Here is an 18,787-nt window from a genome sequence, read left to right on the forward strand (position 1 = left end):
GACATTTATGAACTGAATGCTGCATTCCTCCTGAAATTCTATGTTGAAGCCCTAGTGCCAGTGTAGCCTTGTTTGGAGAAGAAGCCTTGGAGAGATAATTAAAGTCAAATGAAGTCATAGGGGTAAGGTCCTAATCTGATGGGATTGGTGTCCTTATAAAAGGAGAAGACAATAGAATACATGCTGAGGAAGGGCCATGTGAGGACACAATGAGAATGTGATCATCTGAAACCCAGGAGGGTCCTTACCAGAAACCAACCATGATGGCACCCTGATCTCAGACTTTCAGCCTCTGGAACTGTGAGAAAATAAATTTCTGTTGTTTAAGCTACCCAATCTATATATTTCATTATGGTAACCTGAGCTGAATAAAAACAACAGATTATCACAATAATGTTATTGGAGGTGATGAGTCATTTTCAAAATAAAGTCCAACCTCACACACAACACTAAAATAAACTTCTAGTTTGTGAATTATATGTTAAACAAGTAACTACAGAAATACTAAAATTAAATATAGACAAATAATTACATTTATTTGGAATAAGGAAGACATAAATAGTGAGGTTAAAGATCAATAAATTTAACTCCATTAAAAATTTTAAACGTCTGTAAAGCCATGGAAAAGAAAATCAAAGGTTAGAAACACATGAAAGTAAGGAAATATTTACAACCTATATATCAGACTAGAGATTTCAACATTCAGATTAAAGTTAATGTTAAACATTAACATCCAGGGCTTCCCTGGTGGCGCAGTGGTTGAGAATCTGCCTGCTAATGCAGGGAACACGGGTTCGCGCCCTGGTCTGGGAAGATCCCACATGCCGCAGAGCAACTAGACCCGTGAGCCACAACTACTGAGCCTGCGCGTCTGGAGCCTGTGCTCTGCAACAAGAGAGGCCGCGATAGTGAGAGGCCCGCGCACCGCGATGAAGAGTGGCCCCCGCTTGCCACAACTAGAGAAAGCCCTAGCACAGAAACAAAGACCCAACATAGCAATCAATCAATCAATCAATCAATCAATCTTTAAAAAAAAAAAAACAACAAAATAATTAACATCCATGTGTTACTAATAAATATAAAATAAAACAATTAAAATACAAAATAAAGGTAATGCATAGGAACAGGAAATTCTAAGAAGATATACAAATAACTAAAAAGATGTGAAGAGATTTTTAATATCAGTATTAAAGAAAAACATTAAATTAATTTCTGACATATAATTTCTGACATTATTATTATATTGGGAATGACTTTTTGTTTTTAAATGTAACTTTCTGCGGAATAAAAGGAATAGGGAAATAGGAATTCTAACAGATGATGCTTAGTGATGCTAAATGGTTCAATCTTTTTGTATAGCAAATTAGCAATATACATCCAGAGCCTCAGAAACATACAGATCCTTTAACTCACTAAATTCACATCTAAGAATTTATCCTAAGTATAATTAATGTGCAAGGATATGTTAATAAAAATATTTACTTCACTGCTTATAACAGCCTAAAAAAACTTTTTTTAAAAAGTGTATCGGGGCTTCCCTGGTGGCGCAGTGGTTGAGAATCTGCCTGCCAATGCAGGGCACACGGGTTCGAGCCCTGGTCTGGGAGGATCCCACATGCCGCGGAGCAGCTAGGCCCGTGAGCCACACCTACTGAGCCTGCGCGTCTGGAGTCTGTGCTCCGCAACAAGAGAGGCCGCGATAGTGAGAGGCCCGCGCACCGCGATGAAGAGTGGCCCCCGCTTGCCGCAACTAGAGAAAGCCCTCGTACAGAAACAAAGACCCAACACAGCCATAAATAAATAAATAAATAAATTTAAAAAAGAAAATGATCCTAGGACAATGGATATACTATTGCAAAAAAAAATAAAATGAGATCTTTAATCATACCCTAAATGACAATAAGAATAGGTGGTAGTAACTACATAAATGTGTAAAAATCAAGCCATGAAACAGTTAAGAGACTGTTTTTTAGTCTGAGAACAGGCAGAACTTTTTAAAAATATTTTTAAATGTTCCAGACTTTATTATGACACAAGCATATTAATGGTAAAAATGTCAGATCAAGTCCTTGGACACATATAAGTAATGGGAGAAATTTTAAAATAAGATAAATATAATTAGATACATAATCGTTTAACATTTTAAATACTAAAGAAGAAACCACCAACAAAAATAAAAGGAGAAAAATATTTGCAACACATTCAATAACGACATACCCTCTTTGGTTTCAAACTCATACATTAATCAATCTCCTAGACCCTACTACTTGAATAGCACAAAAAGTATCTCAAAGTAATCACGGCCAAAGGTAACTTACGACTTCCCCACTCCAAACCATCAAAACCAACACTATCATCCAAGGAAGGAAACTATAAACCTAGGCATTACCTTGATACTTCTTTCAACCTTACCTCTTGTATATTAATCCATCAGAAAGTATAATTAATCTTACTTCCTAAAAATCTCTCAAACTCATCCACATCTCTCTATATCTACTATCACCTTGGTCCAGCAATCATCATCTCTTGTCTGCAATACTAGACTGGCCTACTAACTGTTCTCCCCACATTCATTCTCATCCCTCATCTGTAATTTAGCCAGAACAATCTTTTAAAAATAGAAATCTGACTTTCTCACTCCAATTTACCCTACTCCTGCCCCCAACACACACATACTCACTCAACCCACTGCTTAAAGGGTCAAACAGGTCCTAAATAATATGACACCTACCTACTTCTTTATTCTCACTTCCTACCTTAGTTGCCTAGCTTTCTATATTTATGTTCTAACACTCGGGACATCTTTCAGTTTCCTAAAATGGCTACACTCCCTTCAATTATAGATTTTACACATGGTATTTACTCTATAACACTTGCTAATGACTAGATAAAGAGAGTTGAAGGGTTATGAATGACTTTTAAGTTTCTAGCTAGCATAACTAGATGTATACTAGAGCCATTTCTTGAAATTTTTTAAATACCAAATTATCTTCTATTATTAACTCCTCACTATTACTCCTCAAACACTTCAGACATAAGAGTACTTCAAACTCCTTGTACTACTGTTCCTTTCACCTGGAATGATCTTTTAATTGATCTTTACACAAATAGTTACTCCTTGATATTTAGATCTCAGAATGCCACTTCAGATCAACCAGTCAAAAGCAGGCACCCTGTTGCCCTAATCTATCACTCTATTTTAATTGTCTGCATTGCATTATCACTGTCTGATATTCCTATTTATTTGTTTATTGGGAATCTCCCCAATTAAAATATAACTCTCTGAGAGCAAAGACTTAATTATTATTCATTCTTGTATTCCCATTGACAACATGTAATCCTTGTTCAAGAAATATTGAATGAATGAATAATTCAGAGCCAGCATTCTCTGCTTGTAATAAAGTAGATTATCATCAACAATTGATGCTATCATAAAATATATCAATAGATCATGGGAACTCATAATTAAGCAACTTACTGAAATGTTGTAGAGTAAGAATAAATCTGTGAACTCCAAATCAGTATTAATAGGCATTATGGAGGCAATATGGAGTAGTGGCTAAGAACACGGGCTCTGCAGTCATACCGTCGAGGTTTGAATCCAATCTCCACCACTTACTGGGTGACATCAGGCTGGTTACTTAACCTCTCTGAGGTTCAGTTCCCCAGACTACAGGGTAAATATAACAACAGCACCTGCCTTATAGGGATGAAGTGAGGATGAAATATATATGCAGTACACAATAACAATATAATAACAATGCCTGAGACATAGACAGCAATCACAAAATGTTAGCTGCTGTTTTCTTATTGCAAAGAGCATTCACAAAAGTGGGCTTAGTGTTAGAGAACATGCAGTTTGAAGTGACTACTTCCATATATCTTTGAAGAAGATGACTCCAAATGGGTGATTTCAAACAATACACATATGATGATTTTAAAGCAGTAGAAGACTGAATAGCATATAGATAATTAGCTTGAAGTAAGAACTTCTCTTGTGCTTCTTACATACCGAGTGAGTACGGAGTGCTGCGATGGTTTTTGAAAGTGCCATTTCCCACAGTTCATCAATGTAGGCTCTATTTACTAAGCCCTGGGTTGTATGTAAAATGTGATCTTCAACCACAAAAAAGCTAAGATTGAGGAGAAAAGAAAGCACAGCTGTCAGAAATTACAGTTTGACTACTATCATCAGGGGATGACAAACATTAAGAGTTGCCATCAAATTGGAAATTAATACTAGTCATTTTTTCTTAAAGAAAGCTGTTTGGTATCACAAACAAAATCAGATTTCTTAGACTTGGAATTATACCTCTGATCATGATATCATCTTAACAACTTCTACAGAAATTGGAGTTACATTCCTATTAAATGTTAACCATGTTATCTAGAAATTTAAAAGGGAAGAAAAATGTTTATAGGTAAAGAAGGCTAATTTCACTACATTAAAATCAACAGCCCGTTAATACATTTTAAAAAACTAATAGAATCTAAAGAGACAATGAAAGTTAAAGCACGCATTTTTTTTAAGAATCCAACACACAAAATACCGAAATAATTCCCCTTATATAAACTTTCTCATCAAAGTGTTGAAAAGATATCTTACAAAGGTAAAAAAAGAAATACACACATATTTTTTAACATTCTTCTGTGGCTTCTTAATTTTTATGCATCTAAAATGTATCTTCAGCTTTCTTGCCTAAATATTCATACTAATAAAAACAATTCTTTAAATAGGGAATTGTTATGACACATTTTAATCAAAGGTATCAATTACATTGCAACAATCTAAACTTGGAAAAAAAAAAGAAATTTCATGGAACAAACCAACTTATTTCCCTTTTTTTTAACTGCAAAGTCACTATTTTGCAATTAAAATAAGCTGCCTATATTTGGGATGTTTATTTGGAAGCTGCAATTCCATACTAGTATATATACTCCAGATGAGGATGGCAAGCTATACAGTCCATGGAACAAATCTGGCCCACTGCTTGTTTTTATAAACAGTGTTTTATTGGAACACAGCCATTGTCTTTCATTTACATATTGTCTATAGCTGCTTTCGTACCGCAACAAAGCTGAATAGTTCTAACAGAAACCGTATGGCCCGCTGAGCCTAAAATACTTTATTATTTGGCCCTTTTAGAAAAAAACTTGCCAACTTTTACTGATTATTTGGTTCCCTCTTAACAATAATGAAAAAACAGAACATCACATATAATAAGACTACAATTCAATATTTTTCTCCCTTTATCCATAAAAAGGATTCCCCAACAATATAGAATTATGTTCCCCAACATAATTCTATGAAACAAATAGACATTCCTTTAAAATCATCAGATATTCAAAACAAATCTTGTCTTAAGAATTTAGAAAAGAAAAGAAAAAAAATTTCCCGAAGAACACTTGATATACTTTTCCAAGTCTCACAAAAAGTGTATAAACTATTGAAAGTGTATAAATTTAAAACACACACACACACACACACAGACACAAACACACATATACCCACCCTACAATTTGATTAAAATACTTCCTGTAGCCATCTAAAGTTTCATGCTGCAACAAAGCAAAGAGAAAAAAGTTATTGTTTCTGTTTTGACACATTAAGACAGTTAAAATCAGTTAATTAATTTCTTAAGGCTCAATTCCAAAGACTATAAAGTAAATATAATAATAGTACCTACCTTATAGGATTACAGTGAGGATGAAATGAGACAATACATATCTAGTACTTAGAACGATGTCTGACACATAGCAAGCAACAGATGTTAGTTGTTACTTTCTTAATGCAAGTCACATCCAGTGGTCCCAGGTTGGGGTGGGGGTGGGGGGAAGCCCAAATGGAAAATAATTAAAAGATACCAGAGAAGAAAAGTGAAAAAGGGAGAAAAGTAAAGGTGGTGATCCTACCATGTTTGAAGGAGGCTGGAGCACCAAACGAGCCTGTTTTCGCCTCTGTTTTCGGTAGTAGTTCTCAAATGTTTCCCGGGCACCCTGTAAAACAAACAAAAGGAAATGGGTTGATACATTTGGACCAATTACTCTAGTATTTCATGGTAAATTCCCAGGTCAGGAATTGAGGCAGCCCCACATTTCTCAAAATCTGCTATTTTAACACTGATAATCTTCGGAAAAATAAAAATAACTATTACCACTTATTGAACCTTACTTACAAATACCAATAGAGATGGATACAAAAAATTCTTAAGAGGAAACTACCAGAACTCAGCCTCCAACACACCAAAGCTGGTTTCTGAATCAATTATCACAAATTCACAAGAAAGACACACCAACATTCTCATAGGTTATAACAACAGTTTAGAAAATGGTTCTTAAAAAAAAAAACTCACAGAACATTCCAGAATAAAAACTAGTCTCAAATAAATCATGACCAAAAGGCCAAAGGGAGGCAGGAAAAAGGCAGGAGCTGAGAACATTAAGTCAGTCTTCTCAGACAGAATATAATCTAGCACAGGATTAATACCAAAAAGGAAGAAACAAAGCCCTGAAAAGTCTTAGCTCACAGTTTCTACTTTTCATTTAGGGTTTCTGGGCTTAAACTGAAAGGTGCTCTAGAGAACAAGAGCTAACTCATGAGCTCTATAACTAGGGTTGAATAGTGTCCTCTCAAAATTCATGTCCTTCCCAGGACCTCACAACATGAACCTATTTAGAAATAGGGTCATTACAGATGTAATTAGTTAAATTAAGATGCACTCATACTACAGTAGGGTGACCCTTAATCCAATATAACTGGTGTCTTCATAAGAAGAGGAGAATGCTATATGAAGGCAGAAACACAGGGAGAACACCATATGGTGCCACAAGCAGAGATGGGACTGATGCAGCTGCAAGCCAAGGAACACCAAGGACTGCTGGCCACCACCAGAAGCTACAGAGAGGCAAGGAAGGATTCTACCCAGAATCTGAGAGGGAGGATGGCCTTCTGTTATCCTGATTTTGGATTTCTAGTCTCCAAAACTGTGACAGAACAAATTTCTCTTATTTTAAGCCACCCAGTTTGTGGTACTTGATTATAGCAGCCGTAGGAAACTGATATAAGCTCAAAGCTTTTAAAACATGATGCTCCCCATTATTAAACTCTACTCTCAACCCAAGACTTTTCTAAATAAACAAGAGTAGAAAGGGAGAGACAGCATTACACAGTGGTTAAGAATACTGATTTTAAAACCAAATGATTTTATTCAAACCATGGCTCTGCCCCTTACTAGCTGTATAACTCATATGACTAGCTATATAACTTCCCTTTCATTATTTTAACTTCCACTATTTAACTCTTTACCTTTCACTAACAGATGTGCTATGGTTTACTCATTTGTAGAGATACCAAACTCACATGGTTGTAATAAGGATTCAGAAGAGTTATAAAGCTTTTAGAATAGTACCTGATAAATAATAACCACTACGCAAGTACTTGTTTAAAACATAAGTAAGATGAAATCAGTGATGAAACAGAAAGCCCAGCCCATGTGAACATAAACTCCATGAAATACCTGGTTCAGTTTTCTTCACCTTCCCAAAAGTCTGAAGAATTTTACTCAACATGACTTCTTTGTTAGATCCCTAAACCAGGAAAACTGTTTAAGGTACTAAATCATGCAGCCTCAGTAGTATAGCTCAGGCGTTGGCAAATGTTTTCCATAATGGGCAGGATAGTAAATAGGCTTTGGTGAGCCATCCAGTCTCTGATGCAACTACTCAACTCTGCTGCTGTAGTGCAAAAGCAGCCATAGACAATACATAAATGAGTGTGGCTGTGTTCCAATAAAACCTTATTTGTGAAAACTGAAATTAGAATTTCGTATCATTTTCACCTGTCATGAAATATTACTCCTCTTATGATTTTTTTTATGAATACCAACCATTTAAAAATGTAAAAGTTCACACAGGTCATACAGAAACAGGCAGTAGGCTGGATTTGGCCCATAAATCATGGTTTGATGACCCCTGGGGTAGCTTAAAAACAAAGGTTTTAAAACACTAAAGTTATTATAACTGTACATACCTGAATTTTTCTGCCTAAAAAATGAAAACAAACATTAAGACAGCTATTTCAAGGCTTTCTTAGTCTATAAGTTAGTGAGGTAGCAAATAATTCTATTTAAGAAATAAAAAGTGGAAACTGCCTGTTAGTTTGTTAAAGCTGTTTCCCACTTGTCACCATTTCACAGCATAGAGGTATTATTAAATGTCAATTACATTCTATACACACTGAATGGCTTTTCATTTTAAGGTTAACAGCCCTAAAGGCCCTTTATTATTTTAGTGTGACGTTTACACTTTCAACATGCTTTCTAGCCAAGATACACTTAGCTGAGAATTTAGGGAAAGCCTTCCAATTAGAACACACTATATTAACTTAATTATTTGTTGTAAATGATAGAAAATAAACAAGATGAAATTCTATATAAAAACCAAATCATGAACCTCTACTTAATTCTAAAGTATATACATTTTGCTTTTTCAATAGAATTAAAACATAAGAAAAGACCAATTTATCTAATAGGTCTGGCTTCCCCATTTACAAAAATGAGCTAGATTTTCCCTAGTGAGTGCTAAATAAATTCACCTCTGATTATTCTATTCCCTTTGCCAATTTTGTCAACTCAATGCTTATAGGAGAAATTTGAGAAATAGAGGTCTGACCAATCCAGTTGAGTAAATGATGAAGTGCCTGCCTATTCACAAATAGGTCAATAGACAATGAACTATAGAGTTCTGCCACTTCAGCCTCAAGCTCCTTTAATCACTCAAATGAAAAAACAAAACAAAACACAAACCAAAAAAGCCACCTCACAAGCTACTGAAGGTATAAACAAATAGATATAAAACAATAGGCAGGCAAACGAAAAGTTGTTCTTTCATTTTATGTCATTAGTATGACAGTGCTACAAAGGCTGTATAATAATTAATGAATTAATACACACAATGTCACAGAAAAATTAGTCACAGTGTATATAAAGTGCTCACCATGTGATAGACACTGAGAATCTCCTCACTGAATTTATAGTCTATGGCGGAAGACTAGAAATTAAACAAGCAATTATATTAAAATCCTATTAAAATTATATTAGAATCCTATGGATTGAAGTGGGATGTATGTCTGAGTGTGTGTGTGTATGCGTGTGCGCACGTGCACTTAGGGGGTGGGAGGAATGTTAGAGAAAGATTCTCAGGAAAAAAATGACATTTATACTCATAATTGAAGAATGACTCAGAAGAATAAGCCAGGTAAACAGAAAGGGAAAAAAAATGTTCCTTGTAGAGACAGAGGTTCAAAGAAAAAAGGTACCACACATCCCATGAACTGAAAGACGTTCTTCATGGCTGGAACTTCAGGGTGTAAAGGAGAGGGATGACAAGAGACGAGGCTGGAGGACTTTGTAAATCGTGTTAAGATATTTGGACTTCAACTCTAGTTTTAGACACCTGAAAGTTGTAATATAGTGAGTAGAATAAAGGAAGGGAAAATTAGCTACAAAAAGATCAGTCAGAATCTGACATATATTTAGGAGGCATAAGCCAATTGGATATATGTGGTAAAGGACATGAAGGAAAGAAGGCTGATGTGAGGTTTCTAACCTAGTTAACTAGATTGGTTGGTGGTGTCATTTAATGAGACAGGAATCAGAAGGAAATACAGTTGATTATTACCCATGGTTTCCTAATTTGCAAATTTGCCTACCTGCTAAAATTTATGTGTAGCCTCAAAATCAATACTCATGGCACTTTCATAGTCATTCAAGGACATACACAGCGTGGGGAAAATTTTGCGTTGCCCGATGCACATGTTCCTAGCTGAGGCCGAACAAAGCAACACTCTTCTTTCTTATTTCAGTTCACACACTATAAACAATTATTCTTTTCATGGTCTATCTAGTGCCACATTCTTCAAATTTTTGTGCTTTTTTAAAAAATTTGAGGCATAATTGACATAACATTATATTAGTTTCAGATGTACAACTTAATGATTCAATATTTGTGTATACTGCAAAATGATCACCAAAATAAGTCTAGTTAACATCTATCACCACATAGTTATACATACTTTTTTTCTTGTAATGAGAACTTTTAAGATCTGCTCTCTTAGCAAGTTGCAAATATATAATACAGTATTATTAACTATAGTCACCATGCTGTACATTCCATCCCCAGGACTTATTTATTTTATAACAAAGTTTGTACCGTTTGACCACCTTCATCCAATTCCTCCAACCCCTACTCCCTGCCTCTGGCAACCACCAATCTGTTCTCGGTAACTATGGGTCCAGATGGATTTTGTTCATTTATTTAGATTCCACATATAAGTGAGTTACAACAGAGTATGTGTCTTTCCCTGTCTGACTTATTTCACTTAGTATAATGCCCTCAAGGTCTACTCATGTTGTCACAAATAGAAAGATTTCTTATTTGAAATCTTTATATGACTGAATAATATTCCATCGTGTATATATGTACCACATCTTTATCCATTCATCTATTGATGGATACTTAGGTTGTTTCCATATCTTGGCTATTGCAGATAATACTGCAACATGGGGATGCGTTTATCTTTTCGAGTTAATGTTTTTATTTTCCTTGGATAAATGCCCAGAAGTGGAATTCCTGGATCATATGGTAGTTCTATTTTTAATTTTTTGAGGAACCTCCATACTGTTTTCCAGAGTGGCTGAACCAATTTACATTCCCACCAACAATGCAAGAGGGTTCCCTTTCCTCCACAACCTCACCAACACTTGTTATTTCTTGTCTTTTACATAATAGCCATTCTAACAGGTGAGGTGGTATCTCATGGTGATGTTAATTTGCATTTTCCTGATGTAGAGCTCCCTTTCGTGTACCTGTTAGCCACCTGTGTGTCTTGCATTTTTGTGCTTCTTGTTGGTGATTTTGCTATTTAAAATGAACCCCAAACGTAGTACTGAAGTGCTATCTCGTGTACCTAAGCTCAAGAAGGCAAGATGCACCTTACAGAGAAAATACATTTTAGATGAGCTTCATTCAGGTATGAGTTATAGTGTTGAATTCAATGTTAATGAATCAACAATAGGTATTAAGTAAGGTATCTTTAACGAGAAACACACGTAAAACAAGGTTATGAGCTGATTGGCTGATGAAAATGTTGTGATCAGAAGGTCACAGAAACCTAACCCTGTATTTCTCCTAACAGCAATGGTCCAGTATTCATTAACTAAGTGTTTACAGTTTATATTGGGTTGGCCAAAAACCTCGTTCGGGTTTTTCATAACATCTTACAGAAAAAGCCGAACGAACTTTTAGGCCAACCCAATAGAATACAACTACCATGAATAATAAGAATCGAATGTATTTGGACAGACTGATAATAATGACTTCCATATTGGACATGTCTGGCTCTTTCTTGTAATCAATATATAACTTTTAATGTCAACTACTTAGAGACGATTTTTCTACTACTTGATTTAAAAAGGAATGTTCTGCCTAACATATAACCCTCTTTTAATTCTTTGCATAGCACATATCTCCACCTGACATTATGTTGTTTATTTGTTTATTGTCTAACTCCTTTCACTAGGATGCAAGCTCCATGAGAACAAGTTTCTTGTTTGTCTTATTTTTTGTTGTGTTCACAGCCCCTAGAACAATGTCTGGCACATGACTGGCATTCAATATGCATTCGTTTGAAAACTGATTAAAAGTATGAGTAAAATATTAATTGATATTTTAAGATATCATTTTTATGTTATATTTACACTTTATCTGCTATGCAATAATCACTTCTTTATAATTATTCCTATTCATGTCATTCTGTTGTTTTTCTATCTCTATTTATTCTTTTAAGACTTTTGTTCCTATTTCAAAGAGGTTATGTCTTCCTCATATCAAACAATTTTCTAAAATTTCCTTTTGGTTCCTTTATAAAATCATTTTTACAATCATGTTCCCTCTGAATTTTTAGGATAATGTTCCTTGTTCCTTTTTTAAAATAAATAAATAAATTTATTTATTTATATATTTATTTATTTATTTATGGCTGCGTTGGGTCTTTGCTGCTGTGCGAGGGCTTTCTCTAGTTGCAGTGAACGGGGGTTACTATTCATTGCAGTGTGCAGGCTTCTCATCGTGGTGGCTTCTCTTGTTGCGGAGCACGGCCTCTTAGGCGCATGGGCTTCAGTAGTTGTGGCATGCCGGCTCAGTAGTTCTGGCTCGCGGACTCTAGAGTGCAGACTCAGTAGTTGCAGCACATGGGTTTAGTTGCTCCACAGCATGTGGGATCTTCCCAGCCCAGGGATCAAGCCCGTGTCCCCTGCATTGGCAGGTGGATTCTTAACCACTGCGCCACCAGTGAAGTCCCAGTCCCATTTTATTCAGTATGTTTTCTCAGATCTCATATTTTGTTTTATATTATTTCATTTTCCCAATTGCTCTATCTAGAACAAGAGGAGCCCCTTCTAGACTAGTACTTTCTTCTTGGTTTGTGGTTTGCCTTTGGCCAATTCGCCATTCATCTGGATATAGATCTAATATCCTTATGGAAGTGGCAATTTATAACAGGTCCAAAGCTGTTTCAAAGGCCATCCACAAATTAATGCCAGTGTCTAGCAAGCAACAGGCCTACTAAGTTTGCATGAAATATGGCTGAACATTCTCCTACCATACATTTCCCAGTGTTTGAACTCTCTGAACTTCTTAAACTGAATGAAAACCACAATAATGTAGGCTTTTCCTATCTGTGCTCTTGTACAGCACTATTACTTTGAGTATTCTCCAGCACAGAAAGAACTGTGCTGCCAGTCAAGGTCCCTCTCTTTCCCCTCATCCCACATTCTGGTAGCACTAAAAAGGAGAATCCATGCAGTAGAGGGGTGAACAACCAATGTATTCATCAATTCAGGATTGTATTTTCAATCCAGAAGGCATATGATGGAAAAGGGATAAACTGTCTTTTGACTTTTAAGGTTTGCTCTGTTGATGACAGCAAAACACACATCACCCAACAGCTGGATTTCTCAATCCATTCTATCAGCTCTAAACGTAGAGAAAATTTATTCCAATTCGGACAACGTCGTGAATTATCAGCCTTATTTATCAATCAGTATTGTAAATTTTCAGACTTTAATACACCTAAAGTATATTAGTAAAAGTTAAGAAAGACTTAGGTTTGCAACGAGACCTTCACGATAGCAGAGGAGTAAGACCTGGAGATCACCATCCTCCCCACAAATACATCGGAAATACATCAACATGTGGAACAACTCCTGCAGAACACCTACTGAATGCTGGCAGAAGACCTCAGATTTCTGAAAAGGCAAGAAACTCCCCATGTACCTGGGTAGGGCAAAAGAAGAAAGAAAAACACAGAGACAAAAGAATAGGGACAGGATCTGCACCTCTGGCAGGGAGTTGTGAAGGAGGAAAAGTTTCCACGCACCAGGGAGCCCCTTCACTGGCGGAGATGGGGGCTGGCGGGGGGGAAGCTTCGGAGCCACAGAGGAGAGCGCAGCAACAGGGGTGCAGAGGGCAGAGCAGAGAGATACCCGCACAGAGGATCGGTGCCGAGCAGCACTCACCAGCCCGAGAGGCTCGTCTGCTCACCCGCCGGGGCGGCCAGGGGCTGGGAGCTGAGGCTCGGCTTCAGAGGTCAGATCCCAGGGAGAGGACTGGGGTTGGCTGTGTGAACACAGCCTGAAGGGGGCTAGTGCGCCACAGCTAACCAGGAGGGAGTCTGGGAAAAAGCTGGGACCTACCTAAGAGGCAAGAGGCCATTGTTTCAGGGTGCATGAGGAGAGGCAAGTCAGAGCACCGCCTAAACGAGCTCCAGAGACGGGCATGAGCTGCGGCTATCAGCGCAGACACCAGAGACAGGCATGAAATGCTAAGGCTGCTCCTGCAGCCATCAAGAATCCTGTGTGCAAGCACAGGTCACTATTCACACGTCCCCTCCTGGGACCCTGCGCAGCCGGCCACTGCCAGAGTCCCGTGATCCACGGACAACTTCCCCGGGAGAAAACACAGTGTGCCTCAGGCTGGTGCAACGTCACACCAGGCTCTACTGTTGCAGGCTCGCACCTCAATCCGTACCCCTCCATCCCCCTGGCCTGACTGTGCCAGAGCCCCCTAATCAGCTGCTCCTTTAACCCTGTCCTGTCTGAGCAAAGAACAGACGCCCTCAGGTGACCTACACACACAGGCGGACCAAATCCAAAGCTGAACAGCAGGAGCTGTGCGAACAAAGAAGAGAAAGGGAAATTTCTCCCAGGAGCCTCAGAAGGAGCAGATTAAATCTTCAGAATCAACTTGATATACCTGCATCTCTGGAATATCATCCCAACATGAGGCTGCAGACTTTGTGTGATTTTGTCTGTATAACTTTGCTTTTACCATTTGTCCTAGGGTTCTGTCTGGTTTTTTGGGTTTTTTGGGGTTTTTTAGTATAGTTTTAGTGCTTGTTATCATTGGTGGATTTATTTTCTGGTTTGGTTGTGCTCTTCTTTCTTTCTTTTATTACTTTTAAATTTCTTTTATTTTTAATAATTTTTTATTTTAATAACTTTCTTTTCTTTCTTTCTTTTTTTCTTATTTTCTCCCTTTTCTTCTGAGCCATGTGGATGACAGGGTCTTAGTGCTCCAGCCAGGTGTCAGGCTGGTGCCTCTGAGGTGGGAGAGCCGAGTTCAGGACATTGGTCTACCAGAGACCTCCCGGCTCCACGTAATATCAAATGGCGAAAGCTTTCCCAGAGATCTCCATTTCAACGCTAAAACCCAGATCCAATGACCAGCAAGCTACACTGCTAGACACCCTATGCCAAATAACAAGCAAGACAGGAACACAACCCCACCCATTAGCAGAGAGGTGGCCTAAAATCATAATAAGATAACACATACCCCAAAACACACAACCAGACGTGGTCCGGCCCACCAGAAAGACAAATCCAAATCCAGCCTCATCCACCAAAACACAGGTACCAGTCCCCTCCACCAGGAAGCCTACACAACCCACTGAACCAGCTTTACCCACTGGGGGCAAACACCAAAAACAATGGGAACTACAAGCCTGCAGCCTGCGAAAAGGAGACCCCAAAACCAGTATGTTAAGCAAAATGGGAAGACACAGAAACACATAGCAAATGAAGGAGCAAGGTAAAAAACCACCAGATAAAACAAATGAAGATGAAATAGGCAGTCTACCTGAAAAAGAACTGAGAGTAATGATAGTAAAGATGATCCAAAATCTTGGAAAAAGAATGGGGAAAATACAAGAAACGTTTAACAAGGAACTAGAAGAACTAAAGAGCAAAAAAACAACGATGAACAACATAATAAATGAAATTGAAAATTCTCTAGAATGAATCAATAGCAGAATAACTGAGGCAGAAGAACGGATAAGTGAACTGGAAGATAAAAGAGTGGAAATAACTACCGCAAAGAAGAAAAAAGAATGAAAACCATTGAGGACAGTCTCAGAGACCTCTGGGACAACATGAAACACACCAACATTCAAATTATAGGGGTCCCAGAAGAAGAACAGAAAAAGAAAGGGAATGAGAAACTATTTGAAGAGATTATAGTTGAAAACATCCCTAATATGGGAAAGGAAACAGTTAATCAAGCCCAGGAAGTACAGGGAGTCCAATACACGATACACCCAAGGAGAAACATGCCAAGACACATATTAATCAAACTATCAAAAATTAAATACAAAGAAAAAATATAAAAAGCAGCAAGAGAAAAGCAACAAATAACATACAAGGGATTCCCCGTAAGGTTAACAGCTGATCTTTCAGCAGAAACTCTGCAAGCCAGAAGGGAGTGGCAGGACGCATTTAAACTGATGAAAGGGAAAAACCGACAACCAAGATTACTCTACCCAGCAAGGATCTCATTCAGATCTGATGGGGAAATCAAAAGCTTTACAGACAAGCAAAAGCTAAGAGAATTCAGCACCACCAAACCAGCTTTACAACAAATGCTAAAGGAACTTCTCTAGGCAGGAAACACAAGAGAAGGAAAAGGCCTACAATAACAAACCCCAAAACAATTAAGAAAATGGTAATAGGAACATACAAATCAATAATTACCTTAAATGTAAATGGATGAAATGCTTCAACCAAAAGACACAGACTGGCTGAATGGATATAAAAACAAGACCCATATATACGCTGTCTACAACAGAACCACTTCAGACCTAGGGACACATACAGACTGAAAGTGAGGGGATGGAAAAAGATATTCCATGCAAATGGAAATCAAAAGAAAGCTGGAGTAGCAATTCTCATATCAGATAAAATAGACTTTAAAATAAAGACTATTACAAGAGACAAAGGACACTACATAATGATCAAGGTATCAATCCAAGAAGAAGATATAACAACTGTAAATATTTATTCACCCAACAGAGGAGCACCTCAATACATAAGGCAAACACTAACAGCCATAAAAGGGGAAACCGACAGGAGCACAATAATAGTAGGGGACTTTAACACCCCACTTTCACCAATGGACAGATCATCCAAAATGAAAATAAATAAGGAAACACAAACCTTAAATGATACATTAAACAAGCTGGACTTGATATTTATAGGACACTCCATCCAAAAACAACAGAATACACTTTCTTCTCAAGTGCTCATGGAACATTCTCCAGGATAGATCATATCTTGGGTCACAAATCAAGCCTTGGTAAATTGAAGAAAATTGAAATCGTATCAAGTATCTTTTCCGAGCACAATGCTATGAGACTAGATATCAATTACATGAAAAAATCTGTAAGAAATACAAACACATGGAGGCTAAACAACACACTACTTAATAACCAAGAGATCACTGAAGAAATCAAAGAGGAAATTAAAAAAATACCTAGAAACAAATGACAACGAACACAGGACGACCCAAAACCTATGGGATGCAGCAAAAGCAGTTCTAAGAGGGAAGTTTAGAGCTATACAAGCCTACCTTAAGAAAGAAGAAACATCTCAAATACACAACCTAAACTTACACCTAAAGCAATTAGAGAAAGAACAAAAAAACCCCAAAGTTAGCAGAAGGAAAGACATCATAAAGATCAGAGCAGAAATAAATTAAAAAGAAATGAAGGAAACAATAGCAAAGATCAATAAAACTAAAAGCTGGTTCTTTGAGAAGATAAACAAAATTGATAACCCATTAACCAGACTCATCAAGAAAAAAAGGGAGAAGACTCAAATCAATAGAATTAGAAATGAAAAAGGAGAAGTAACAACTGACACTGCAGAAATACAAAGGATGGTGAGAGATTACTACAAGTAACTATATGCCAATAAAATGACCAACATGGAAGAAATGGAGAAATTCTTAGAAAGGCACCACCTTCTGAGAGTGAACCAGAAAGAAACAGAAAATATGAACAGACCAATTACAAGCACTGAAATTGAGACTGTGATTAAAAATCTTCCAACAAACAAAAGCCGAGGACCAGATGGCTTCACAGGTGAATTCTATCAAATATTTAGAGAAGAGCTAACACCTATCCTTCTCAAACTCTTCCAAAATAGAGCAGAGGGAGAAACACTCCCAAACTCATTCTACGAGGCCACCATCACCCTGATACCAAAACGAGACAAATATGTCACAAAGAAAAAAAAATACAGGCCACTATCACTGATGAATATAGATGCAAAAATCCTGAACAAAATACTAGCAAACAGAATCCAACAGCACATTAAAAGGATCATACACCATGACAAAGTGGGGTTTAACCCAGGAATGCAAGGATTCTTCAATATACGCAAATCAATCCGTGTGATAAACCATATTAACAAACTGAAGGATAAAAACCATATGATCATCTCAATAGATCCAGAAAAAGCTTTTGACAAAATTCAACACACATTTATGATAAAAACCCTCCAGAAAGTAGGCATAGAGGAAACTTACCTCAACATAATAAAGGCCACATATGACAAACCCACAGCCAACAACGTTCTCAATGGTAAAAAACTGAAACCATTTCAGTTTTTCAGGAACCAGACAAGGCAGTCCAGAATTACTGTGGCCCTGAACCAAGATGGTGGAGTACACGGGCGTGCTCTCACTCCCTCTTGTGAGAACACCAAAACCACAACTAGCTGCTGGACAATCATCAACAGGAAGACACTAGAACTCACCAAAAAAGATACCCTACATCCAAAAACAAAGGAGAAGCCACAATGAGACGGTAGGAGGGGCGCAATCACAGTAAAATCAAATCCCATAACTGCTGGGTGGGTGACTCACAGACTGGAGAACACTTATACCACAGAAATCCACCCACTGGAGTGAAGGTTCTGAGCCCCACGTCAGACTTCCCAACCTGGGGTCCAGTAATGGGAAAAGAAATTCCTAGAGAATCAGACTTTGAAGGCTAGTGGGATTTGATTGCAGGACTTAGACAGGACTGGGGGAAACAGACACTCCACTCTTGGAGGGCACACACAAAGCAGTGTGCACATTGGGTCCCAGGGGAAGGAGCAGTGACCACAGGGGAGACTGAACCAGACCTACCTGCTAGTGTAGGAGGGTCTCCTGCAGAGGCAGGGGATGGCTGTGTCTCACTGTGAGGACAAGTACCATGGCAGCAGAAGTTATGGGAAGTATTCCTTGGTGTGAGCCCTCCCAGAGTCTGTCATTAGCCCCACCAAAGAGCCCGGGTAGGCTCCAGTGTTGGGGTGCCTCAGGCCAAACAACCAACAGGGAGGGAACCCAGCCCCACCCATCAGCAGTCAAGCGGATTAAAGTTTTACTGAGCTCTGCCCACCAGAGCAACAGT

The 18,787-nt window shown here is 37.9% G+C and overlaps 1 protein-coding gene across 4 annotated transcripts in view; it reads right to left on the minus strand.

Moving 5' to 3' along the window:
- The window catches only part of EXOC6B (exocyst complex component 6B), a 713,885-nt gene that overhangs the window by 354,437 nt on the left and 340,661 nt on the right, over positions 1-18,787 (minus strand). For all 4 annotated transcript variants that reach the window (XM_068564227.1, XM_068564225.1, XM_068564224.1 and 1 more), the window contains 3 exons: positions 5,914-5,997; positions 5,513-5,559; positions 4,013-4,133 (listed from right to left, as the gene is read on the minus strand). In XM_068564227.1, the coding sequence (XP_068420328.1) occupies positions 4,013-4,133; positions 5,513-5,559; positions 5,914-5,997 (252 nt within the window). The remainder of the gene's footprint in view (positions 1-4,012; positions 4,134-5,512; positions 5,560-5,913; positions 5,998-18,787) is intronic.

This window comes from Eschrichtius robustus, chromosome 15 (genome assembly GCF_028021215.1).
Source record: "Eschrichtius robustus isolate mEscRob2 chromosome 15, mEscRob2.pri, whole genome shotgun sequence".
Taxonomy (NCBI): Eukaryota; Metazoa; Chordata; class Mammalia; order Artiodactyla; family Eschrichtiidae; genus Eschrichtius; species Eschrichtius robustus.